The sequence below is a fragment of the Centruroides sculpturatus genome, unplaced genomic scaffold (genome assembly GCF_000671375.1).
Source record: "Centruroides sculpturatus isolate CEXI.00-Female unplaced genomic scaffold, Cexi_2.0 scaffold631, whole genome shotgun sequence".
In the NCBI taxonomy this organism is placed as follows: Eukaryota; Metazoa; Arthropoda; class Arachnida; order Scorpiones; family Buthidae; genus Centruroides; species Centruroides sculpturatus.
The window spans coordinates 35,448-62,938 of record NW_019384946.1 but is presented as its reverse complement, the minus strand read 5'-3'; the positions used below and the strand labels follow the sequence as shown (position 1 = coordinate 62,938).

General features: G+C 28.6%; 1 protein-coding gene across 1 annotated transcript in view; it reads right to left on the bottom strand.

Moving 5' to 3' along the window:
- LOC111632197 (signal recognition particle subunit SRP72-like) overlaps positions 1-27,491 on the bottom strand; it is a 71,311-nt gene that overhangs the window by 10,715 nt on the left and 33,105 nt on the right. The window contains exons 2-9 of the mRNA XM_023376572.1: positions 24,584-24,698; positions 24,399-24,519; positions 20,989-21,208; positions 20,509-20,592; positions 18,561-18,633; positions 17,995-18,075; positions 17,154-17,211; positions 15,037-15,300 (exon numbers count right to left, since the gene is read on the bottom strand). Of these exons, the coding sequence (XP_023232340.1) occupies positions 15,037-15,300; positions 17,154-17,211; positions 17,995-18,075; positions 18,561-18,633; positions 20,509-20,592; positions 20,989-21,208; positions 24,399-24,519; positions 24,584-24,698 (1,016 nt within the window). The remainder of the gene's footprint in view (positions 1-15,036; positions 15,301-17,153; positions 17,212-17,994; positions 18,076-18,560; positions 18,634-20,508; positions 20,593-20,988; positions 21,209-24,398; positions 24,520-24,583; positions 24,699-27,491) is intronic.

The window sequence follows — 27,491 nt, the reverse complement described above, 5'->3', positions numbered from 1 at the left end:
AGAGTAAAACAGAGTACTTCATTTAGTTATTAATAAATATAGCAAATTATAGTACAGTGGAACATCTTTATTCGTCATTAATCTGTTCCTAAGGACCTAACAAATATGGAATAAGACAAATATAGAAACAATTTTTCTTATAATAAATAACTGATATTGAATTAATCCATTCCCATCCTAAAAAAAAGGTACAAGAATAAAAATTATGTTGTTTGTAAAACTTTATTGTACTAAATAAATACAGTATAGTAGTAGAAAGGGAAGAAGAGTAAGGTTATTATTATTTAGAAGAAGACATACCATCAATTAAAACATTAGGGTCCAATTATGATTATGGGGTCTGTTTTGCCAATGATTCAGTAGCACTCAATTTAATAATGAACTTGTCCAGTGTTGACTGTTTTTGTCTGCTTTTTCAAATTTTTCTGAAATAGGCAATTACATTATCATTGAATGCATTTGTATTTTGGTTGACTATAGCAGCATTTGGGTTTAATCACTTTTTAACCATATTTTGCACTTTGACCCAATAAGTCAGCATTTCATTAATATCAGCAATAGGTATGGATCCTTTACTTGACTCTTCCTCTCCGGATGAAATCACCTCCATCATTTCAGTTTCTTGGCCTTTATGAAGTTCCAACAGTTCTCTGTGGTGAGTTCCCTTGCATGCTCCACAACAAATTCCTCTACATCCTCACAATCAACATTCAAACCCATTGACCTTCCCAGACACACAATTTCTTCAACAACAGATTGTGATTCAAAATCCTGAATGTCTATTTCTGGCAAACATTCTGGCCATAATTTCTTCCAGGCCGAGATCATTACCTTGGATGACACTTCTTTTCATGTCTTATGATCTTTCCAAAATTCTCTTAGTGTAAGTTTGCTTCCCAATGTCACTTCAAAACACCTTTGAAACAGAGCTTTAGTGTACAGTTTTTTAAAACAGGCAATGACCTGCTGATCTATTGGCTGGATTAGAAGGGTTGAGTTAGCAGGTAGATATTTAACTTCAATAAAGCTAAGATCCTCTTCCTTCAAAAGGTCTTGCAAATCTGGAGGATGAGAAGGAGCATTATCCAAAACCAAGAGGACCTTCACAGGTAAATTAAGGCTTTCTAAATAAGCTTTCACACATGGGGCAAAGACTGCATAGATCCACTCCAAGAAAAACTGTCTTGTAACCCAAGCATTACTGTTTGACCTCCACATCACATTTAGGTGATTTTTTTTTGTTATTCTTCTTAAAAACTCTTTGATTTTTCTGAATGGTACACCAGTAGTGGTTTGATTTTGCAGTCACCACTAGCGTTACCACATAGCATGAGTGTTAACCTATCTTTCATTGGCTTGTGTCCAGGCAGTGCATTTTCCTCTTTTGTGATGTAGATTCTTTCAGGCGTCTTCTTCAAAAATAGGCTTGTCTCATCACAATTAAAAATTTGTTGAGGACTAAATCCCTCAGTGTATAATACTTTCTGAAATCTTCGAATTGTTCAGCACCTTCTGCATTTCAGCTAGAAACCTTGCCATGCCTAATTACAGAGTGAATGCCTGTTCATCTTTTAAATTTTTCAAACCAGCCCCTACTTGTCATAAACTGACCACTGGTTCCTGGACTCTTGCTGTAGGTCATCATATAACTTCTTAAATTTTTCATGGATGATTGCTTCTGAAATACTATCATCAGCCATTTGCTTCTCAGTAATTCACAACAATAAGAGCTTTTCCATGTTTTCAATCATTTGTGATATCCTAGCAGCAAAGATTTTGACCCTTTCACATCAGCTATTTTAATCACCTCTTTATTTTTATTATGCTGCATATGATAGTTCTTGGCATACTAAATTTTTTGGCTAAGTTGGAAACACTTTGTCCATTTTTAGACTTAGCAATAACTTTTTTTTTTACCTCTACCGTTGTTCTAACACCTTTCCTTTCTTGCTGTTTCTCTTCAGTGTGCTTTGTTGGGGCCATTGAAACTTGAGTTTTTGAAAATAACACAAGAAACCAAGAACACACACAACTTCCCCACAAAGCAGATTGACTAACTACATCTAGCTAACAGTGTTGCCAACTCAAAATTTAAATTTATAACTAGACATTTTAATAAAAATATTCAAATCATATTGTTTCCATTAAAATTGATTTTTTTATAGCTAGATAGCATTATAAAAATAGCTAGGCCATTATGATTTAGGTACTTTGCATAGCTGGATTGTTCATAAATCCACTAAATCTAGCAAAAAATTAGCTAAATTGGCAGCACTAATCTAACACAGTAGCTTATCGGTGCAGGCGTGCAATTGTAGCACCACTGGTGGTGTTGGAAATGACAATGAATACAGAAAATACTGACGAATATGGAGAAAAAGAAAGGTTATCAAAATATGACAAATATTGAATATTATGAATATAGAGGTTCCACTGTATATCCAGTATCAGAACTCTTTTTTGTTTTTTATGAATTCTTGTTATAAACAAATGATAATCTTTAGTATAATATCTAAATCAAATAATCTCAGTATTTCAATTTCTTTGAAGTAGTTTATGAAATATTAAAAAGTTGCTCTAGTAAAACTGGAAAGTAGGAAGTTATTCTATATCTAATGTGTTTCATTTTATGTTATGCCTGCATTCTACTGCAGTTAAACAGTTTTATGATTTTTATCATAAATTTTCAGTGCAATCTAATGAGCACTTAATCTTAACAGTTCATTACAATAAATTCACTGTTTATTTTCATTATTGTTATACTTTTATATGGTAATATTTTTAATGTAAAATATACAGTTTAATTATAACATTTTCATTACTACACATTAATATAAACCAGCAATGAGTTGCTCAATTTTTCCAGCAACATTTAAAATTTTGATGGCACCATCTGTTATCATATTTTATTAAAAAATCTTTTCATATTTTTAACTATTATAAAATGGCAAAAAGCTTAATTTTGAGGATAAGGATGGGTTTTTATAAAAAATTGTAAATGCTAATAATGAGTAAAATCATCATTAAGTCTGACTCTACTGGAGATACACACGACCCCATTATCTCTCCACCCCTCTCAATCTTTAAAATTTCATAGCATCAATCCACCCTAAATTTCATACCAAAATTCACACCAAAATTTCATAGCATCAATCCACCCTAATACACAAACCTCCCTCCAAAGTTTCAGAAATTTTCAAAAAAAGCAGGAGTTATTAAGCTTTGAACAAGAAGAATAAAATCATGATACACATACACATCCATACATACAGAAATTACCCCCCAAATTTTTTTGCATTTCTCAATGTTTCGAGGTGTCCTAAGTCTAAAAATGTCAAAATTGGGGGGAATCATCTTTTCACCAATTGCTATACTTTCCCTCTGTTGTACAGGGTGGGCCAAAAATGACAGATGTTTTTGAAATGATGAGAACTCACAACCATGTGGAGTGACAGATGTGTGGCAGGAGGCAAGAAGGTAGTAGGTAAGGTCTTAGCATTGTCTTTTCAGTTGAAGGCATGGAACTGTGGACGATAGAACACCGTGTGTTTGTGTATGACTGAGAAAACAGTCGTACACAAAGGGGATCGCTCAGTTGTTCACGTCTGATGGGAATATGTTTCTGCAACCTTGCATATGATGGAAACATGTGTGTGGTTTCAACAGGATGGGGCGACTGCCCACATAGCTAGAACATAAATTGATGTTATTTGTCATCTCTTCCCTGATCGCCTCATTTCCAGGTTGGGTGACATTCATTGGCCTCCTCATTTGCCTGACCTATCCACATTCAATTATTTCTTATAGGGATACCTCAAGGCATGTGTATATGGGCATAAGCCCTGTTCTCTGCAAGCACTGAAGAAAGCTATTTGCATGGAAGTTGCCAAAATCACCCCCAGAAATGTATCACTGATAACAGACACCAAATGGAAGATGTTTTCCAGACTTTATTCCGTAAAATGCTAGTTTAATACAAACTCACATCTTCCAACAAATATCTTTTGTGGTAACAATTACAGATGTGAGTTTTTAAAAAACATCCATACTTTCTTCTTCACTGTATATAACAGCTGGAAAGTAAAAGATACAGTTTATACATAGTTTCTAATGGTATTATTAAACAAATTTATTTGTTGCATTATTGTTTACAAACACTTAATGAGGTCACCAACCTCATTATGTGTTTTGAACTTATTTATAAACTTATTATTCATAACTGAAATTTATAATGTTTGTATCATGCTAAAAATATGGAATGATACTGAAACATGCAACATACTCTATTTTATCTATCATTTGGAAAAATTTTTTAGAATTATTTGAAAGGATTGGAAACAAGTTAAAATTTTTCCCACAAAGATAATAGAAAACTTTCCAACATTTTAACTGTTTTTAGAAATACATTAAAAAATGGGATAAGCAATATTCATAACTATTGAAATACCTCTCTTTTTATTGCATGAAGTTCTACAAAATATTAACAAGTTAATTCACCTAATCCATGATATGATACTAAACCTATTTGAAAAAGTTTTTTTGCTTAGATTCACAATTTAGGTATTGTCAAATTCTTCTAAAACAGGTGAACCTTTACAATGAAGCTATAAAGAATATCCCAAAATAATGGATGAAAACAAACTATTATTTTTGGATATCCTTCATATCTTCATTGTTAAGCATCATTAATTGAAATTTAGAAAGCAAAATCAAACACATCTTTAAAAGATTTTAAAATTAGAACTTCTGTACAAAAGCAACTTTGTACAGAATATAATCCCAGATTCACAAAGTTTAGTAGTGTTGACATATTACATGCACTGTATGTCTTAATATATACAGCTTCTGTCAAGTACAAAGTCTGATTTTTACATGTAAATAACAGTTTCATATTAATCTTGTGTAGCTAAAATAGGCAAAGTTATGTTGAGATACCATATCTAACTTTGTTTTGTAAGTTTCTCTCCATTCTGCCAATGTAAACTAATTTATTACCTCCTCCTTTTTTAAGGCAATATAAATCCCTAATTTTTCTCTATTTTCTCACAGGTTCCTACAGTTAGAACATAATCTGCATAGTGAGGGTAAAGACATAACTGAAATTTAGAAAGGAAGATTTTTATACAATTAATATTCTATATATTATACTAGGGGTGGGCAAGCAAGAGTTCAGTGGGAGCCAAAATGTAGGNTTGAAGTTATGAGTAATAATTTCATGATTGATTCATACTAGTCTTTCTTGAATAGAGAAAGATAAGATGTCATATTTTCTAGGAAAATTTTTTTGATATCAAGTTTCTGAAAAAATTTATTTTGTTGTTTTATATTACAGATCAAAATTAGCAAATACATATTAAAAACGAATTGAAATTAAACTAAAAATTCTTTTATTCTTGGACAAACCCTGTATAATACAATGAATTCTTTGAATAAGAACTCATTTATTAAACAATTTGTTTATCATCATCATATAAAGACTTGTTTGTTACAAATGTTAAATCCTTTTACAAACCAAAAAAAATAAAATAAAATTCTTTTTCATCTATTAAATATTAATATTTGTTATTTACATATTGTTGGAAGCTAAATGATGTTAAGCCATAGATCATAGAATGGGAACTTTTGTGTTAAAAATTATTTTAATAGAACAATGGATTTACACTTCAAGATATATTTAATTTGTTTTCTTTTTACCAACGACCTTTTTTCTTCTTTTTCTTCTGAACAGGTTGTGGTCTTTGTTGGCGTGGTCCATGAGGATTAGGAGAAACTGGTACAGTAGGTGTTGTGGTAGTAGTGGTGGTAGTACGTGTTGTAACCACGGGTTTGGAAAGATCCCTGAAAAAGAACATTTTTTAAAAATCACTAATGTTAAAATAATATATAGATATCATTTCAAGTTGAAATTTCTTACATATCACCACTTCCAGCAACAGTTCCCTGAGTACCTTTACCTATAATTTGTTAAAAAGTAGATATAAAAAGTCAATACTAATTCAATAACAGCATTTGTTTATATTTAAGAAAAATACTTACCAACACCTCCTCCCCTCCTGTCTTTGCGGCGTTTGAATGCTGCCCGTTCTCGTTTTGGAAGCCACCGTTCTGGATCTGGATCAACATTTGGATCATATGATTTTGGTAATTTTCCTAATAAGAAATCAAAAATGAGAGCAAAATGAAAGTGTCTGCAAATCTTGTGAAAATTTTAATTATTCCATAAAACTAAAATAATTTATTTATTGTTGCAACAATATTGAAGTATTCCTATATTCTAAATACAAAAATATTGTAATTGTTTTTATATTATAACAGAATAATTATAATGCAACAATAAAAAGCTACATGTAATCACTTAATGTTAATTTTCTCCTATAACCATTTCAATACTAAAATAATATAAATGTTGGAAATAATTTACTTAAAAACACACACAAACAATAATAAAAATTCTTGTATTTTATCATTATTTCTTTTATTTTTACATTATTTTCAATGCTAATCTATCTTGAATAATATACTAAAACTACTGTTCAGCTATTACTTACCTGTATTTAAAAAAAAAAAAAAAAAAAAAAACAGCATTCAATAAAATATGCTTTTAGCTTTATGAAGTCAATCTGTAAATCTTATGATTCAGTTCATAAAAAGACTGTTTCAAGAAATGATTTTCTTTCAAAAGTTTAATTCAAAAACAATATTGAATGATAGACATAAGATTTCTATCACTTTTGTTTCTACTTAAAATATGCAATTTTTTTTAAATAAAATGTAATCCAAAATTATTTTAAATTACCTATGTACACACACAAAATTTATGTATGTATTTATTTACTAATGATCATAAAAATTTCAATTTCATTAACCTTTTTTCTTTTTCCTTTTCTTCTTAACTAAACCTTCTGCTGCAGTTGTCTTTACTGTTGGTGAAGGTTCACTTTTACCAGATTTTTTTACATATTTTGTACCCATACTCCAGCTGGTTGTCTCTAAATTGTCAACAGAAACTGAATCAGACACATCACCCAATGATGGCAATTCATGACTAACTCTGTTTATAGCATTAAGAAACTATTAACTAATTTTTAGAAGTATAAAAAATAATAGCAGCAATTAATAAAATATAAACTAAATTATAAAGGATACTCTTTTGCTTTAATGGGATCAAACTGAGAATAAGCTGAAATTAAACGAGCTAAAATCTTAGCATTATGAGGATCTGACCTGAAAAAGATTTTTATACATAATTAATGTAATATTTGCCATTATCATAATACAATTANTTTATATTTTTCTAATCTGATATTATATTAGAAGTGATTATTATTATAGTAAAAAAAATGTATTCTAAACTAAATTTAACCATTATAATTTTCAAAGTTATCAGATATTGAATTATGAATATAGAACAAATTGTTCCATATTCCTAATTTGTTAGCTATTGCAACAAAATTGTATTCATATTATTGTTGAAATAACTAATGAACTATCAACTTAGAAAATGCTTAGAACTAAATTACATTAACTGTTCACATACCTTTGTTTTAATACTTGATTATACAATTTTAAAGCCTGATCTACTTTTCCTTTCATTTGCAAAGCATATCCCATTTGAGTCCTTTAAATAGAATAAACTCATAAATGTCTTATACTAAGCTATTCTTTGCTAAAAAAAAGCCTTACTATACTTTTTTAAGGACAACTCTAAATTTAATATTCATCAATTATAAAAGTAATAATAAAGTTTTACTATTATCAATCTTAACTCAGAGTGACTACGTGCAAATTTTTAAATATCTGCATCATATATACAGTGGTGGACAAAACTTTATACACACATATATATATATAGTACAGATATTTATATATATATAAAAATCAAAAATCATATCAATATGGAATTATTACTACTTTAATTAATTGAATATGGCCAAATTATCAAATTATTTCTTGGTCTAGAATATAAAGATCAATTCAGAGCATAAACTATGTAACATATTAAGCAAAATATCAAATATATATGCATTTTAGTTTTTATAATAACTAGTGTTTCAGTTTCAGTTTAAAAATTTTCTTTAATTCTAAAATAAAAAGTTTTTACCGAATAACTCCAAGTTCTGACTCAATTTCTTCTTCTGGTACATCATCATCTTCAAGGGATTTTTTACAAAGTTCTGTTATAAAGTATTATAAAAAAATAATAAAAAACATGTAACATATTATTAATCAAACATAATGTTTACTTTCAAAATGAAAAACATTTTATACACTATAATTCATTCTAAACATAAGATAAAGAAAATAATTTTATTACAAAAACATATTTCAAGGATTCTGAGCTTTGAAACAGATATATTTAAGAACAGATAACTTTAAAATTTCAACAAATCTTTAAAAATCGTTTACTCTTACAGAATTTCAAACACTTATGTAAATAATCTATATTCACAAAACTTATGAGTCACAGTAAAGAGATGTTTTCAAGGCATCATTTAATTAAAGCTAAGATAGCTAACAAAAAAAAACTCAAACTGTTTTCAATAATTTCAACAACAACTTAAATAAATTGTTTATTTCATAAATTTTGTAAAAATGTAAAAGCCTACCAATCTTAAAATATTACTTTTAAAAATGTTGTTTTGAATTTAGTTTTCTATGAATAATTAATTAATTTATTCATATATAAGATGAATTCTGGTAAGACAACAATTACATAATGAAAAGTATTAGATATTAACAAAATACAAGTCAGATTCATGAAATTGTTGTTAATAACAATGTTGTATGTAAACTAATGATATTATTAATAACAATTTAAAAATTTGTTGCAAGTGCAATTCACAAAAGTTATCATAGATACTGTACTGATAACAACAAAGTAACTAGCATCTTATTGAGTGTGTGGAATTATCACTTCTGTTGGCTACAGCTAGAAAGGAATTAAATGTTTAAATCCTGGTGGTTTTAGAATTTGCTAAGTAGTTGTAATCATCCAAGAAAGACAATGATATGTTATATTAAAATTAAGATATTTTATCTACTTTAAAGATCAGTTCATAATTTAAAGAAATTATAAGTTTTAAACAAAATAATACAATTGAAATTTATCACTGATGAAAGAAGTGATCTACTTCACTCTGATTTTATATAACACATCACATACCATATTTACTTATGTATAAGACAATACCATATTTATTTGTGTATAAGACAACTTCAAAAGTCACTCCTCATATAGGATGAGGTATGACTTTAGAGATAAAAATAAAGATAATTAGATTTATTAATACAATTCTAATTTTATTTTGTTTAATCACAAATAAAATATCAAATGCATGTATTAAGACAAAAAAACCATGTTTGCCTGAATACGTGATGAATAAAAAACAATACCAAAATATAATGAACAAGACCAGAAAACGTTTATTTTTAATGATTCAGAATGTGCTAATATTCATTAAAAATAACAATTTAACTAATATGAAATAATTATATTTATAATCATTGCTAAGTGACCTGTATTTCATTAATGATGTTATTGTGACAATGCACAAAGGGCCTCCCTATGCTTTGGAACCATGGGACCAAAGGGTGAACATCACATTAGTGGTGACTATTTTGTAAGGACTGACACCACTGTGTCTTTTGGACAGGCACAGAAACCATTATGTTCACTTTTACACATGAGCAGTCACATGTGTAGGTGCTTGGGCCCAGGATGGAGATGACCTGAGAGACAACTGGAAGAAGTAAGTGCACTCCACTATGAATTTAACAATTAACAATAATACCTGTTTATTTATGTAGCAATAATATACATAAATTATATAAGGAGTTTAGCTTGCTACTAATTTTTTTATAACACAATATAGGAAAAAGAGGTAACCCTTATCATTAATATTGTGGATCTCTGACCACGAGAGAGAGAGAGAGAGAGTGTTTACAATTGTCCATGCATTGATAAATACTTTAGTAAAATCGAGGTTGATTCTAGTTGGGAATCAAAGAATCAGCAGATTGATGTCCTATTGATCTGCAAGGTTGTTTGGGAGAAGCTTTGACAAATTGAAGAAGTGCAAAAGTCTCTGGATGTCTTAAGATAGACAGAGGATTGGCGATGGCTACTTAAGCGGTATTCAAATGGGATCAGGTGCAAACACTAGTCCAAAGATAGCGAATTCAAGGTCCGATGATGAACTATGTGTCATCATCATCAGACCTTGCCTTTGATTTGGGGGTCCTTGTTTTTCCTTGCCCTTCTTTGGCAATGTTGCAATGCCTACGTCCAACAGCAAATTCTCATTGCCAAGTTCCTGGTGACATTCGATATATCATCTTGAAGGGGAAGTGACTCCACAGAAGGATAAAATCATATCCTTTACAATTTTAACAATCATGGGTAAAATTATAGTAAGTTTTAATTTCAATAATTAAATTTTCATCCGCAAATTTTTTTTGTCACGTCTGGGTTCTCACATTATAAATAATATAGAACTATTTTCTATGGACAAATGAGATGCAATGCAGTTTTTAACTGATGGATGTAGATTAAACCAATAAACGAAGGAAGTGTGTCTTAATTTGTTTACAGTAGGTGCCAACTTATAATAAATAAGCTGTAGACCTATAATAGCAGCTTGAACTATACACAGTTTACAGAAATTATTTTAAAAATTCAAAGAATCCTCCACTCAGGCTTGTAGGATGACCTAGGTTTTAAAGCAGTGAAAAATGAATGAAAACCTTGTCTTATATGTGTGTAAATATGGTATATCTCAAATTATTCTAGATGTTACTGAACTAATATGATCATCATCTACAATGGATTAGATACTGTCACTACAAAAAATTTTTTAACATACATTAAACAAGAGTATCAACTATAATGATATATATCCTTTTAGTACATCTTCAAATTACACAGTCAATGCTCCTCAATTAATTAAAAATTACTCCTTTTGATAATAATATGTAATAAGTTTGTTTACTTATCATACTGATACAACCATGATGCAGGACTATATTAAAAAACTATATCATCATCAATGTGCATCATCAATGTAATTGATAGATTTGACATGACTGTTTATGCTCATTACTGACCATGATCTAAGTTACTTCCGTCATTTTGATATAATGAATAATGATACAATGCTGTTATGGTAAAATAATCATGCAGATTGATTAAAATGTTTTGTGAATAATTCAAACAACTTACCTTAGAACAACAAAATGTTATTTTAGTAACGTTTGTGAATCTAACCCAGTATTTATAATATAAAAAAAATTTTATAGGCTATTTTAAATCAATTTTAAGTTAAATATTTCATATCTTTGTGTAATGTTTAATATTTAACATTTTAATTGAAAAAAATTAAACAAGCTATTTCACCTTCAGCTAAATGAAGTTTCTTTAATGCAGCTGCATACTGATCTTGAGCAAGTAAAATACAGGCACCATTGTAGCAAATTTCAAAAATATGTTCTTGAAATTGAGGTACATTCTTTATCTAAAAAATTAAATATTTATTTTTTGATCAATTATTTTGTGAACAATTAATATTTTAAGGTTTTTCAGGTTTAATACATAATTAGCATTCTTACTGTTTTCCCTTTTTCAGCATATAAATTTGCTATAACTGCAGCTAGATTAGTTTCTCGCTCTTCTTCATAATCATCCTATTTTCAAAAATTTTAAATATATTTATTTCATTAAAAAAGTAAACGTGAAAATTCTATAAATATTTTTAATTAACTAATTAATTAGAAGTAAGTTTATTCAAATTTTTATCAATAAAAAAGATGTTTCCTAAATGTTAACTTTAACCAAAATATTTTTAAAAAAATGCATATTTATAATCAAAATGTTTTAAAAGCAAAGTAGAAATCAACTAAAAGTAAGTAATTTTGTTGTAATTGTGATAACTTAAAACAAAGCTATAAAAATTAAATAAAATTATTCAAATAACCAATATATGAACATTTCATGAATATTGTTATATAAAATATATTAAAACAAACTAATGATTGAAAAGCAAACAAAAGCCTAATTAGAGGAGTTATTTACTCTGATTTAGGTCAATTTCAAATAAAAACTGGCTTAGAGACCAAAAATAAGACTAACAGCTTAAAATTAGCTCACAATCATCTTTTTCAATTTAAAGGTCACAATATATTTTAGTATTTTAAGATTGTAATAGTATTATGATACATGTTATCTATTATATATTTAAAACTTAATTAAATTATAAAAATATTTTGTACTTACTTCAGAATTTTTTATTAAATTTTTGTATATTTCATAACATTCATCATATCTTTCTAAACGATATAACTGTAAAATATTGATAAATCATTAAAAATATTAAAGAATACAATTATTATGCAAAATGTTTATAATATAATTATACTTTAACGTAATTATTAGAGACTCAAGCAGAATATTGTTAATTATATATTGAGACAAAATGACATACATCTACATTTACAAATAAATAAATAATCTCAAGACATTTTTCCATAACATACATAACAATACAAAAGTTGTGAAAACAGTTTCATGAAAAACTTATTAACTCATTTTAGGTTTTTTTCAATGACTTAAAAATAATTAACAACTTTGCTTAATTCAATAACTATTTGCTTAGCAAAAAAAATGACATTTAATTCTTTCTTTTAATTCTTCAGTTAACTATTCCTATTGTAAATATCAAATAGGAGCAATATACTTCATTCTTAACCTTGTAACTCTAACTCTATTGTGATACATTTTTTAGTGAAACTGATGGTTTTATAGTGTTAGAAAGTTGTGTATGTGACCTTTGTCTTGTGATCGTCGCGCCTCCCCTCTGCTATGTGTGGGGTCTGTTATATTCGTCAAGGGAGTTGTACTCTGGTCTAGTATAGTTTAGTTTGGAATGTGTGCTGTGGTCTAACGNATTGGAGTTCGAATCTGTACGGGTCGATAAATTCTCAAGAATTTTTTGAGTTGTGGTCCGTCCGGATATGTCTGGGCCCAGTTCGTCACCACCCGGCCTCCCCAAACCCATAATAAGCTTGCTAAAAGAGTCCCAGAGAACGGAAAGAGTTAAAAAAAATTTACTCTTGTATAAAAACTATTATTATTAAATATAAATAAAATATTTATAAATACAAAAAAATATTTTATTTTTCATATTTTTTAGAATAATCTAAGATCCTCGTAATTAAATATGTTTTATTAGCGATTTCAAAAGATGGCAGCGCTGTATAAGTATCTACTGTATGCTGTATTAGTGAGGAGTCGTGTGGTCTGATGGGGAAGATGTAGTGTTTTTATAAAAATGAGAACGGAAGGGTTATCCCAAAAACAAAATGAATAATTACGAGAACGTCTTTAACGTTCGGTAAGTTTAATATTGTATAAGTTTTCGAATATGAAATTGTTTATACGGTTGTGATATTAAAACTTGGCGAGAGTCCAGTTTGAAAATGACTTTATGATTTTAAAAAATGTGATTGGGGGAATTGAAACGTCGATCGGATATCTTTGAGAATATAATAATGCACTTTAAAAATCTCGCATCTGTTATGTTCTAATGAAAATTTAAAATTCTTTAAAAATAATTTAAGATTTTGAACTAAAATTTCTGTTAAATCTGTTAAATTCCAGATGTGATTTATCAGATTTAATAACAAATTCTATGTAAATAATTCTAATCATTTATTATTATTATAAGTTAAAATAAAATTTATTTATATACGAAGTGGTTAAGGAAAAATGTTATTTTTCTGTACAGTTAGAAAAATATAAACAAAAAATTTAATATAATAAGAAAATATTACGGGATACGTCGAGTCGAATTAACGAAATTACGTTCGACCGAATTTATTTTAAATTAAAACTAATTAATTTGAAATTAATGTCATAAAATAACGACGTTNATTTTTTTAATAAACATGTTATCACAAAATTCTGGAAATAAAATTGTAAAAATAATAATAAAAAGCAGAAATTAACACTTTCAGCAAGAGCTGCATGCGGCTCTCGGAGCTGCATTTGCCCATGTCTGTATTATACTATCAGCAAATATAGAGAGAAGAGATGCAAAAGTTTTCATGATGTTAACATAATCAATGGAAATAATTTATCCTCAATTCGTGCACTAATTTTGTTGTTTAAATAATTAAATTTTGAGACTAATGACCAAGACAATTAAGGCAACAGCCTACTAATCTAGGGATCTGGGATTAAATCTGGTAGGCAAAAGTCCAAGAATATTTTGGGGGGTTGTTGTCTCAGATATGTTGGACTTTTTCCTCACCACTTGGCTAACCCATAATGGAATAATGGAATTAAAAAAAAAAAAAACAGTTTTGGTGCCCACAGGACACAAAGAATTAAAAAAAATTATAACAAAAAACCACAGTTGACCACAATCTTTAATCACTTGTAACTTTGAATTTAATACAATTGTAGACAAAGTGTCCATATGCTCTTCTGATGTGAAATGTATAAATTATCTTAATAAACTGGTCAAACTGTAAATTGATTTGTTTATAACTTTCCAAAACAATAAATTTAAATTCAGCATCCATTACAAAAACACTTCTCTAGTCTTCTCAATTAAAGGATTGCATCATTCTGAATTCATAACTGAGAATTAAAATCAGCAGATATTGAAGTGTTATATAACTTGCACCTGCTTTCAAAATTAGTTTTTAAACACAAATAACAGGTTAACCATAGGAATTTACAATAGACATTAAGACTTTTGTTTGTCAAAATTTCAAAGCAATAATAAATGTGAATAAATAACAACAAAATTATGATTGAAATGATAAAACTAACATTGATAATATTCCAAGATAGTAATGTAAAATTAAATAAATTATTTTAAGTCAATGTTAAAACTAAAAATTAAAATTTAAAGTTAAATAAGGACTATTTAAATTAATAGTTTAAAAAATTTGATAATCATTTTACACAGATCCATCATCACATTCAAGTAAGTCAAAATTTCATTAACCTATTTACTAGTTTTTTTTCTCACTTACTTTTAAAAGAGCAACTGCCTTGTGAACCTGTTTTTCACGACATAATAAGGCAACATGTATAAGTGTAGCATCTACTGATTTCTGTTTAAAGTTCTTTTCTAAAAGCTGGAGTTGTCGTTTACACTGTTCTAGTTGATTTGTATGAAGAAGCAACAGACAATGATTAATTGCGATTGTATGGCATTGACTGGAATTCAGTTTATACTCTAAACCATCTAATGTGGCTGTCTTCATTTTCTTTTTTGAATCAAAAACATTTTGATCCTTAAAGAAAAAAATATATTAAAAGAAGTTTATTGAATATATTTATAATATTTAAAACACATTCTAAATATTCCAGAATATAATTAAGTTTGCATTTGATTTTATTCAGTTTAAAAACTTTTAAAATATATTTCCTTCATTGATTGATTAATATTTATTTTTAAACATAAATTTTATATAAATATTTATCAATAGTTATTATTTCTATACAACATCTTTTCATTGATTACTTAATGACTTTTATAATAAACTTTGTTATTTTTTTAATATTTTTGAAAATATAAATAAAAAATTTCTATTACTTAAATTTTAAATATTAAAAAAAACAAGTAAAAGGAAAAAATATTTCAAATGATCATATAATAAATAGTAGTAAAATATTTACCTTAAATAATATCAAAGAATGACAAACTGCCAAAATATTTATTGGATTATATATAAAAGACTAATTTAATTATTAGATATAAAGTAATTTGTCTGTAGAAAGATGGTTAGGTTGCTAATGATAAATTTAATAATTAGAAATAAATTTTACTTTAAATTTAAATTATTCTAGAACTGAAGAGTTGCCAGAGCAGCCTCAAACAACTTCTGTTTACAATGTAGTTACTTTTTACATTTATGCTAACTGGACTCTCATATGATATTCATTTCAAGAGCTACTAATTATTTAACTAATTTATACTGGTCACCCACATGTACGGCAGTATCCTGATAAATAATCTGGTAGTTCATTTGGTATTACTAATTGAATTAGATTGCTGTACACATTATTATAATATTGAAGAAATTATCACCATAAAAAAAATGTAAAATGATATTTTAAATATTCTTATATAGAATTTCCAACATAACTAACAAAGTGTAAGATCTCTTATACCATTAGATAAGTGGTAAGAGTACTGATACAAATAAATATCATATAGTGAAATAATGATATCCTAATTTAATGAAAAAATTGCTTAAATTCATTATTCTGAATTTGTAATAAAAAACTTTATTCAAAAAATATAAAACATAATAGCTTCCATATAAAAAATATTTTCTATACAATAACATTTTTCAGTAAAAAATCTGATGACAGATACATAGCCAAATGATTGCCTTAAATACAAAAGCTATAAATCCACTAATTTTAATAATTAATACTAAGTAATTTGCTACTAGAGGTAAACAGTAGATGCCATCTCTTATCTAAATTAATAATTATAAATTTAAATAATTTAGAATCATCTAGAAGAAACGAATTGGCATGGGGAGGGGTATGAATCCAACCTCCAGTGTGCTTGCCAATTGTGCCACCCAGAACCTGAGCAAGCCTTCACTTCCAGATGTATTTAAATTTAGATATAACCTTATGTGGTTAATCTAATGACAAATAACTTATAACCTGAAATTAAAATAAAATTTTTTTAAAGTTACCAAAAATAAAATTCATTTTATTTATAGTAAAAAGAAATTTGAATGTTTAAAATCTGAAATATGTAATTTAAATTTCTTCTTAAATTAGTTTAGTCATTACAGTTTATCACTCATTTATTGCACCAGCAAAGACCATTAAGAAGAATAACAGTAAATTTATTTTTGCAATTTATATATTAAATATTCATTAATTAGAAACAAAATTTTTTATTGTAATTCCAAATGAATAATATTGAGCTAAATTTATTAAAATGAATAATTCATAAAACTATAGAGATGATTTTCCATTGTAATATATATAATAATTAATGTTTTTGAAATTCTAATTTATCTAATTACAAATTCTCTAGTTTATCAAAACTTTATAATCTAACGTAATTAAACAATTTTAAAATATATCTCTTAAGATTTCTGCTTCAGCAACAACTTACTTTGTTTATTGTTACAACATTATTAGAAGCCACAGCAGCAAGAGCAATATCAGTGGGTCTGCAAAGCACACAAGTTAAATTTAGTAAATATTAAAATTTTAATATTAATACTGAAAAAATATTTATAAATAAAACATTTAAATAACAAGTTAAAATTCAAAATATTCTTATGTTTGAAAAAAAAAACCTTTTATGCATAAATATATATAAATGATTAGGCCATGAAATATCAATATTCTAAAACATTTCATATTAATTCATATAATTTAATTTCAAAATTCTTCCTGTACTTTCTTTGAACTAATCTTTGCAGATATTAACAAAATTTACAAAGAATAGTCCAAGAAATAAATTTTAAAATTTATTATTAGATATAGGAGCATATTACATTTCAAAATAAATTCTAAATTTAAAGTCTATGGAATTTCAGAGTTATAATTAACATAAATAAATAAATAATAATTATAAATTTACAACAGTCCAGTTTCATAATATTAACTCAAATAAAAAATGTATTAATTTAATAATTAAACAGCTATTTGACAGTCAAATTCACTTTTTTGAAACTAATACCTAGTTATCTAAAATTTATATTTTTCTAATCTGATATTATATTAGAAGTGATTATTATTATAGTAAAAAAAATGTATTCTAAACTAAATTTAACCATTATAATTTTCAAAGTTATCAGATATTGAATTATGAATATAGAACAAATTGTTCCATATTCCTAATTTGTTAGCTATTGCAACAAAATTGTATTCATATTATTGTTGAAATAACTAATGAACTATCAACTTAGAAAATGCTTAGAACTAAATTACATTAACTGTTCACATACCTTTGTTTTAATACTTGATTATACAATTTTAAAGCCTGATCTACTTTTCCTTTCATTTGCAAAGCATATCCCATTTGAGTCCTTTAAATAGAATAAACTCATAAATGTCTTATACTAAGCTATTCTTTGCTAAAAAAAAGCCTTACTATACTTTTTTAAGGACAACTCTAAATTTAATATTCATCAATTATAAAAGTAATAATAAAGTTTTACTATTATCAATCTTAACTCAGAGTGACTACGTGCAAATTTTTAAATATCTGCATCATATATACAGTGGTGGACAAAACTTTATACACACATATATATATATATAGTACAGATATTTATATATATATAAAAATCAAAAATCATATCAATATGGAATTATTACTACTTTAATTAATTGAATATGGCCAAATTATCAAATTATTTCTTGGTCTAGAATATAAAGATCAATTCAGAGCATAAACTATGTAACATATTAAGCAAAATATCAAATATATATGCATTTTAGTTTTTATAATAACTAGTGTTTCAGTTTCAGTTTAAAAATTTTCTTTAATTCTAAAATAAAAAGTTTTTACCGAATAACTCCAAGTTCTGACTCAATTTCTTCTTCTGGTACATCATCATCTTCAAGGGATTTTTTACAAAGTTCTGTTATAAAGTATTATAAAAAAATAATAAAAAACATGTAACATATTATTAATCAAACATAATGTTTACTTTCAAAATGAAAAACATTTTATACACTATAATTCATTCTAAACATAAGATAAAGAAAATAATTTTATTACAAAAACATATTTCAAGGATTCTGAGCTTTGAAACAGATATATTTAAGAACAGATAACTTTAAAATTTCAACAAATCTTTAAAAATCGTTTACTCTTACAGAATTTCAAACACTTATGTAAATAATCTATATTCACAAAACTTATGAGTCACAGTAAAGAGATGTTTTCAAGGCATCATTTAATTAAAGCTAAGATAGCTAACAAAAAAAAACTCAAACTGTTTTCAATAATTTCAACAACAACTTAAATAAATTGTTTATTTCATAAATTTTGTAAAAATGTAAAAGCCTACCAATCTTAAAATATTACTTTTAAAAATGTTGTTTTGAATTTAGTTTTCTATGAATAATTAATTAATTTATTCATATATAAGATGAATTCTGGTAAGACAACAATTACATAATGAAAAGTATTAGATATTAACAAAATACAAGTCAGATTCATGAAATTGTTGTTAATAACAATGTTGTATGTAAACTAATGATATTATTAATAACAATTTAAAAATTTGTTGCAAGTGCAATTCACAAAAGTTATTATAGATACTGTACTGATAACAACAAAGTAACTAGCATCTTATTGAGTGTGTGGAATTATCACTTCTGTTGGCTACAGCTAGAAAGGAATTAAATGTTTAAATCCTGGTGGTTTTAGAATTTGCTAAGTAGTTGTAATCATCCAAGAAAGACAATGATATGTTATATTAAAATTAAGATATTTTATCTACTTTAAAGATCAGTTCATAATTTAAAGAAATTATAAGTTTTAAACAAAATAATACAATTGAAATTTATCACTGATGAAAGAAGTGATCTACTTCACTCTGATTTTATATAACACATCACATACCATATTTACTTATGTATAAGACAATACCATATTTATTTGTGTATAAGACAACTTCAAAAGTCACTCCTCATATAGGATGAGGTATGACTTTAGAGATAAAAATAAAGATAATTAGATTTATTAATACAATTCTAATTTTATTTTGTTTAATCACAAATAAAATATCAAATGCATGTATTAAGACAAAAAAACCATGTTTGCCTGAATACGTGATGAATAAAAAACAATACCAAAATATAATGAACAAGACCAGAAAACGTTTATTTTTAATGATTCAGAATGTGCTAATATTCATTAAAAATAACAATTTAACTAATATGAAATAATTATATTTATAATCATTGCTAAGTGACCTGTATTTCATTAATGATGTTATTGTGACAATGCACAAAGGGCCTCCCTATGCTTTGGAACCATGGGACCAAAGGGTGAACATCACATTAGTGGTGACTATTTTGTAAGGACTGACACCACTGTGTCTTTTGGNTCGATGATGGCAACTACGAATCGTGGAAGCTACAAATGCGTAGCATACTTGTTTGCAATGAACTTTGGTCGTACGTAAATGGATCCATAGAAAAACCAGACACCGATCCTGAACGAATAGATTGGCAAACAAAAGATGAAAAGGCTTTAGCATTAATCTTACTAGGCGTTAAGCAGAACCAGTTGAGCCATATAAAGAGGGCAGAAACTTCCAAAGAAGCATGGGATGAATTGGAAAGGATACATAAATCGAAAGGTCCAATTAAAAAGGCAGTGCTATACAAACAACTTTATGAGATGAAAAAGGGAACTGAACAATCAATGTCGAGACATGTAAGTGAATTTATGGAAAAGGCTGAACAATTAGAAGAAGCGGGTATCCCAATTCCAAGTGAGTTACTATCTATAATGTTACTAAATTCATTGCTCGATGAATACGAGACATTTCGAATTGCCATCGAGTCCAGAGACGACATACCGAAACCTGAATTATTAAAAATAAAATTAATTGAAGAAGAAACAAGATGACAAGAGAAGGACGAGTTTTTAGTCGAACAAAGTGCACTGTACATGGGACCGAAACAAAAGAAAAGTTCCTTCCGACAAAACTACCCAAAAGGAAATAATCATTCTTCTTCACAATTCACAGGAACATGTTACATATGCGCTAAACCGGGCCACCGTGCAGCTGAGTGTAGAAGTAATAATAGATATTCGCAAAGGAACAATACACGCAAAAAGAATGACGCTATGGCGGTCACAGTACAAACGGCTCAACCTCTAAACTCAACAGACTGGTGTCTTGATAGCGGAGCAACCGCACATATGTGTAGCGACTGTACGAAATTTACAGAGATAAATCAAGATCACAAAGAAATACAAACTGCAGGAAAAGATGCATTAAGATCCGTTGGAACTGGAACAATTAATATAAGCGTGCGTGTCAACAACACCAAAAATACAATTAAGCTACAAGACGTGATAGCTGTTCCAGATTTGAGAAACAACTTGATATCTGTATCTAAAATTACAGAACATGGATATTCTGTCACATTCAAAAGAGAATCTGCAACTGTTATTCGCCAAGATGGGTCCATCGCCTTAATAGCAAAGAAAAGAGATCAGCTGTACGTAGTAGAAACATTAGATCCGCAACCAAAACGCAAAGCGGGACGCCCACGATTAATTAAAAGTGGAAAACCTGGAAGACCAAAGAAGGTGTATAATGAAACAGCAGATATCGCAAAATGTGACGAATTGCCAGATCCTACAAGTGTAACAGAAGCATTAAGCCAGGAAGATAGAGAGGAATGGTTAAATGCCATGGATTCGGAATATAAGTCTTTAATGGAAAATAATACATGGGAATTAGTACCACGCCCAAAGGACAGAAAAATAATTTCAAATAAATGGGTGTACAAAAAAAGAAAAAAAATTATTAAATGATAAGTTTCAGTGTATACGCAGACTCCGGGCACACCGATAGAGAGGGTGTTAGAAAGTTGTGTATGTGACCTTTGTCTTGTGATCGTTGCGCCCTCCCCTCTGCTATGTGTGGGGTCTGTTATATTCGTCAAGGGAGTTGTACTCTGGTCTAGTATAGTTTAGTTTGGAATGTGTGCTGTGGTCTAACGAACATCGCTTTCTAGTTCTCTCCATTTTTCTGTGTGTTACCTTAGACATTACCCTCCATTATATCCAAACCCTGACATATAGTAAGTAAATGTTACATTTTTTTTTAAGTGAGATAAGTAGTCTAAATTTAAAAATGTAAGTTATATATTCAATTTATTTTTCTGACTTCTAGCTCTCAAATGAAATAGTATTGAAATTCAATATGAATGCTGCTTTAACTATTAAACAAATAATCACATCATAAACAGTAATGTTTTATTCATAAATCAAATGTTTTCAGATTATTTGATAAATCATAGTCAAGACATAGAACAATTTAACCTGTCTTGTGTTGTTCCTGAGTATTTTCATGTTGACCTCATTTGACCTGACCCATTGACCTTGAATATATTAGTTTCTGCATCGGAACATTTTTTAAAACATCAGATGTTGCTACTTGTACGGAATTCCGAAATTAGTGACTCATATCAATAGAATCATTATGTTATCTAGTTTTTGCACAACAGGATATTACAATAATAGGAACAGTTGTTTATAAGAAATCACAAAGGAAAGTAGACAGTTTGTCTCTGATTTGACATGGCAATGGCTGGGAGAAATAGCACTCTGAATAAGTCAGAAATGATCAAATATGTATTTAATTTAGGTTCCAATGAGTTTGAATTTTCAGGCAGCAATGACGAATATATACAAAATGAAAATGTAAGTGATGGTAGTAGTGATAGTGAACACGAAATACAAGTGGATACAGAGGCCAATCATGCGGTCATACTCAAGGAAATAATAGTGCAAAATGTCCACAATTTAGTAGTGATGATGGTTGGATCCATACAAACTTCAGAAGCCCTCAAATAAACAGTTTCACAGGACAATGTAATTTACAGAGTGATGTTACACCATTTGACAGCTTTAGTGTATTTTTGATGATGAAACAAGATTGTTGAAGAAACTAACAGGTATGGTGATAGTTTGATGAACTGTGACAATTTATGAGAAAACGGTTGTATAAAAAACTGGAAACAACAAATCCACAAATTAGAGAATTTATAGGACTTATTATGGTCACAAGTATCATCAGAAAATCGTGCCAAAGTATGTACTGTACTTTACAATTAAAGATGTTTTTTCTACACCATTTTTTTTGAGTGTGATGTCACACAACTGCTTTCTGCTTTTATTGTCATGTTTGCATTTACAGACACTAATCAAGCCTCAGGTGACAATGATAAATTGCATAAATTATGCAGTGTTATTGATCATTTTTGCCACAGGTTCAAATATGCTTACATTCCAGATTAAAATGTGTATGTAGAAGAAAGTATTATGGGAAATCAGACTGGGATTTAGACAGTATATACCGAGCAAGTGTGCTCATTTTGGTGTAAAAAGCTTTGAAATTTGAGAGTCACAAACAGGATATGTTTGGGACTTTTTAGTTTACATGGGAGCTACAACAGAATATGGAAATTTTCTGTCGTAGCTCCCATGTGGTGGACAAGGTGAGAAAGTTGTGTTTACTTTATTAGAACCATTGCTCAGTAAGAATCACAAAATTTTTTTAGAGAGGTTTTTCACCTCACTAATATTAGCAAAAATGCTTCTGGATAAACAAACATATGTATGTGGAACTGTGAATAAAAATCAGATTGGAATGCCACACAATTTTCCTGATTGTAAACTGAAGGAGGGGGAATTTATGACCTGTCAGAAAGATGAATTGTCTGTGTTTTGTTGGAAAGATAAAAGAGATGTGACAATTCTAAGTACAATGAGTAACAACGAATTCTCATATTCTGATAAATGTAACAGATCAGGAGATACAATAATGAAGCAAAATTGTGTTTTAGAATATAATTGAAATATGGGTGGAATTGATCTGTGTGATGGAGTGATATACAATTATCCGTGCATGGAAAAAACCAGTGAAATGGTATAAAAAAGTGTTTTTTCATATGCTGGATATTGCACTATATAATGCTTGTGTTTTGTATTGCCAACATATGAAAACACAGATATCATTTCTTGATTTTTGTATCTCTGTTATTAGAAAAGTGATGAAAAAGTTTCACACAAGCAGACATGTAGTCTGCCGTGGCTGACCATCACATGAAAATCCGTTACATTTATCTGAACGGCATTTTCCTAGTTTTATACCAACAATAGAAAAAACATCCAACCAGAGTTTGTAAAGTCTGTTCAGCAAACAAAAAGCAAGTAGACTCACATTATCAGTGTGAACAATGTTCTGTTCCACTATGTGTTGTTCCTTGCTTTATCACACTAAAACTAACTTCTGAAATAAAATTTTTTTGTTTTTACATTTCCTAGTAGGTCTATTTTGTGTGTGTAAAATATAAAGTAATTTGGATCAATACAATAGCCACAATTATTACTTTTCTAAAATGTGTGATTGCATTAGGCTTAACATTGAAAAAAATTCAATGTGAAATGACACACAACAAAGAAAATATTCAACATTGGATAGGTTAAAATGGGAATATACTAATTAAGAATTTTTTGTACAGATTATGTAGCAAAATATTGCACGAACATTTAAATATACCATTAAAATTGTATATTTAATTTGACTATATTACAACCATCATTAGTTGACTAATGGTTATAATACAGTTGTTTTAATAATAAAGTACTTACCACTTGAGCAGAAAGTTCTTTTAATTTATCATTGCTTTGTGATGAATTTTGTAAAATAGACCAAGCTTCTTGAATTCTATTCAATCGATATAAACAGTAGGCCTTTTCAAATTGTAGCTCACTAAAATGTAAATAAATCTTATTTTACAAAATTTTTAATTTAAATTGAGATATAAACACCATACCTAAGTGTAGAATGCTTTTCCAATATGTTATAAGCATTTTCAAAATCTGACAAATGAATTAAACACACAACTTTGCAATGAAGAGCTTTATCATCATCTGGAACTTCTTGAAGAACTGCAAAATAATAAGTTAGTTAAAAATTAATTGATTTCTACGTCAAATATATATTAGGTTGTAAAGGTGAAATATAGACATTTTCATGTATATTATAATATATATACAGGTATACCTCATCTTACATTGGTAATTTGTTCTAGGAGAGGCACTTAAGTTGCATTTACTTGTCAATAGGCTAAACCACAAATAACCAGTCCCAGTTCTGTATTTTATTTATAAATGTATTTTTAATAGTGATGTAATGAATATTCGGTTACTATTCGGTATTTGGCCTATTTTTCGCTATTCGGCCAAATACCAAATATTTAATCACTATTTGGCCGAATACCGAATACCTAAAAATAGGAGTAAGAAATAACAAAAACACATTAATTAATAATAAATTAATACCAAAATAATAAATACCAAAATAATTAATAAATTAATCATTTATTAATTATTTTGCCAAAATAATTAATAAGCCAAAATAATTAATAAATTAATCATTTTGGTATTTAGATTTAATGTTGTTGGGTTAGTGTTGTTTGTTTATATTTATTTATAACTTATAACATGCACAAAATAAAAAAATAATAATATTAGTCACATGTATTCACAATTTATAATTACAAAGATCAGCACATGTACACACCTATTCGTTCGAGAATTGTCGCACACATGTGAGGGTCTGACCCTGCCTATCCTTTTTAAGCGCTCGTCTTTGCTATTTCTTTTCTCTTTCCTCCATCTCTCTAGTCCACATATGCCTATGCATAAATCATAATACACGCTCACGATACTTTTGATTCGTCACTTTTCAGTCGTAGTTTTTCCATTTTATAATTATGTGACTCATAGCTTTGTGATAACGCAGAAAAGAGACAGATAGGACATCGGTATATGTCACAGTTATGATTTCACAGATTCGAGACAGCTTGGTAGCCCGAACGGTCCCAGGCTTTCGCCCGTGCACACTAAGTGACTTTCAATACAAGCATTTATCTTTCCGAAGTCTATGACAACAATTGTTTGGCATTGACAGCTGCAAATTTCGCTCCAATAAGCTGCTTCGACTCGTTCAATTATGTTATCAACTCAATTTCATATTTATTTTCACATTTTCACTTCACGGTCCTTCTCTGTTCTTTTTCCGTTATTTATACATGTAGGTCATTTCATTGTTATTCACATTTGATATCATCATTTATCACATACTGCCATGATGCTCTTGTCTGTCCGCTACAACTGTCAAGAATTAATGCAATTGGCGAAGCGTAGTGACAGCATGCCAATAGAGAGCAGGGTCTTTGCCATAATGAGGTTTGTGCGCCAATTTTCGTATGTGCATTAATAAAGCCGAATAGTTTGGCCAAATATTCGCCCACGCTCCTGGCCGAATATACTATTCGTTGCAACAATAATTTTTAATAATATATGGTTATTAAGAATCTATTTTAAGCTTACAAACAAATAAATTTTAGTTTTTAATATAGTACAGAAAAAAAAGTAATCTAAATTTACAAATACATGTACGTACATACTTGTAAATACTGTATACATGTTTACAATTTGGTAATGTTTGCAGCACATCACGAACTCTATTTATGAATGTGGTTTGCTCTAAGACATTATAAAATAAGATGATTTTGTAAGGTTAAATAACAAATACAGTTATTAAAATTATTTTGCGATAGTAGAAAATAAACTAATTTATGTTAAATTTACCAATATGGAGCGGTGCTGACAATGATGCCAAACAGTAGATATTGGAACTAACATAAAAATGCCAATATTGAGCTCTTAAAGACCACTAAAAAAGATGACAACACAGAGTCACAGATGTTTTCATTTTCATATTTTGTTCTCTAGGATTTATAATTATTATATTAACATTTACTATAAATGTATGTATTTTAATATGATTTTATGTGCTTTTAACACTTTTCTAGTGATATTACATCTTCAATATTTGTGGCAGACAGACGTAAAGTCGAATAAAACAACAAACTTGATTTTTATTTTTCCAGAATTGGACAATCTCGATAGAAAAACAAGAAAACTCATGACCATTTATTGTTCGCTACATCCACGCAGCGATGTAGACCGGTTGTATCTGCCTAGAAGGTTGGGTGGTTGAGGCCTATTACAAGTAAAACAAACTGTTGAAGAAGAAAAATATGCACTGGCAGAATACGTCAAGGACAGTAGTGAGCCTGCATTGATTGCTGTCAATGATAGAAAACTCCTTAAAGCACAGCAGACAAAGAATCAGTATAAGAAAACTACATTACAAGCTAGAGCTGATAGCTGGCGTAATAAGGCGTTACATGGACAGTTCCTGGACAAAATTGAAGGAAAGGTGGATAAAGAAAGAACCTGGTTATGGCTTACCAATGGAGCATTGAAGAAGGAAACAGAAGGCCTGATTTTTGCAGCCCAGGAACAAGCAATCAGAACAAATGCAATTAAGGCAAGAATTGAAAAATCTGCTGATGATCCAACATGCAGACTATGTAAAGAAGCTGATGAAACTATTGATCATATTCTCAGCTGCTGCAAAAAAATTGCACAGACAGACTATAAACAGAGACATAATTCTGTGGCCAAAATGATCCATTGGAACCTGTGCCACAATTATCATATACCTACAGGGAAAAATTGGTGGAAACATAATCCCGAAAAAGTAGTTGAAAATGAATGTGTCAAAATACTATGGGACTTCCGGATCCAGACTGATAAAGTTCTGGAACATAATACGCCAGACTTCACGATTGTGGAGAAGAAGAAAGTGTGGATTATAGATGTCGCCAT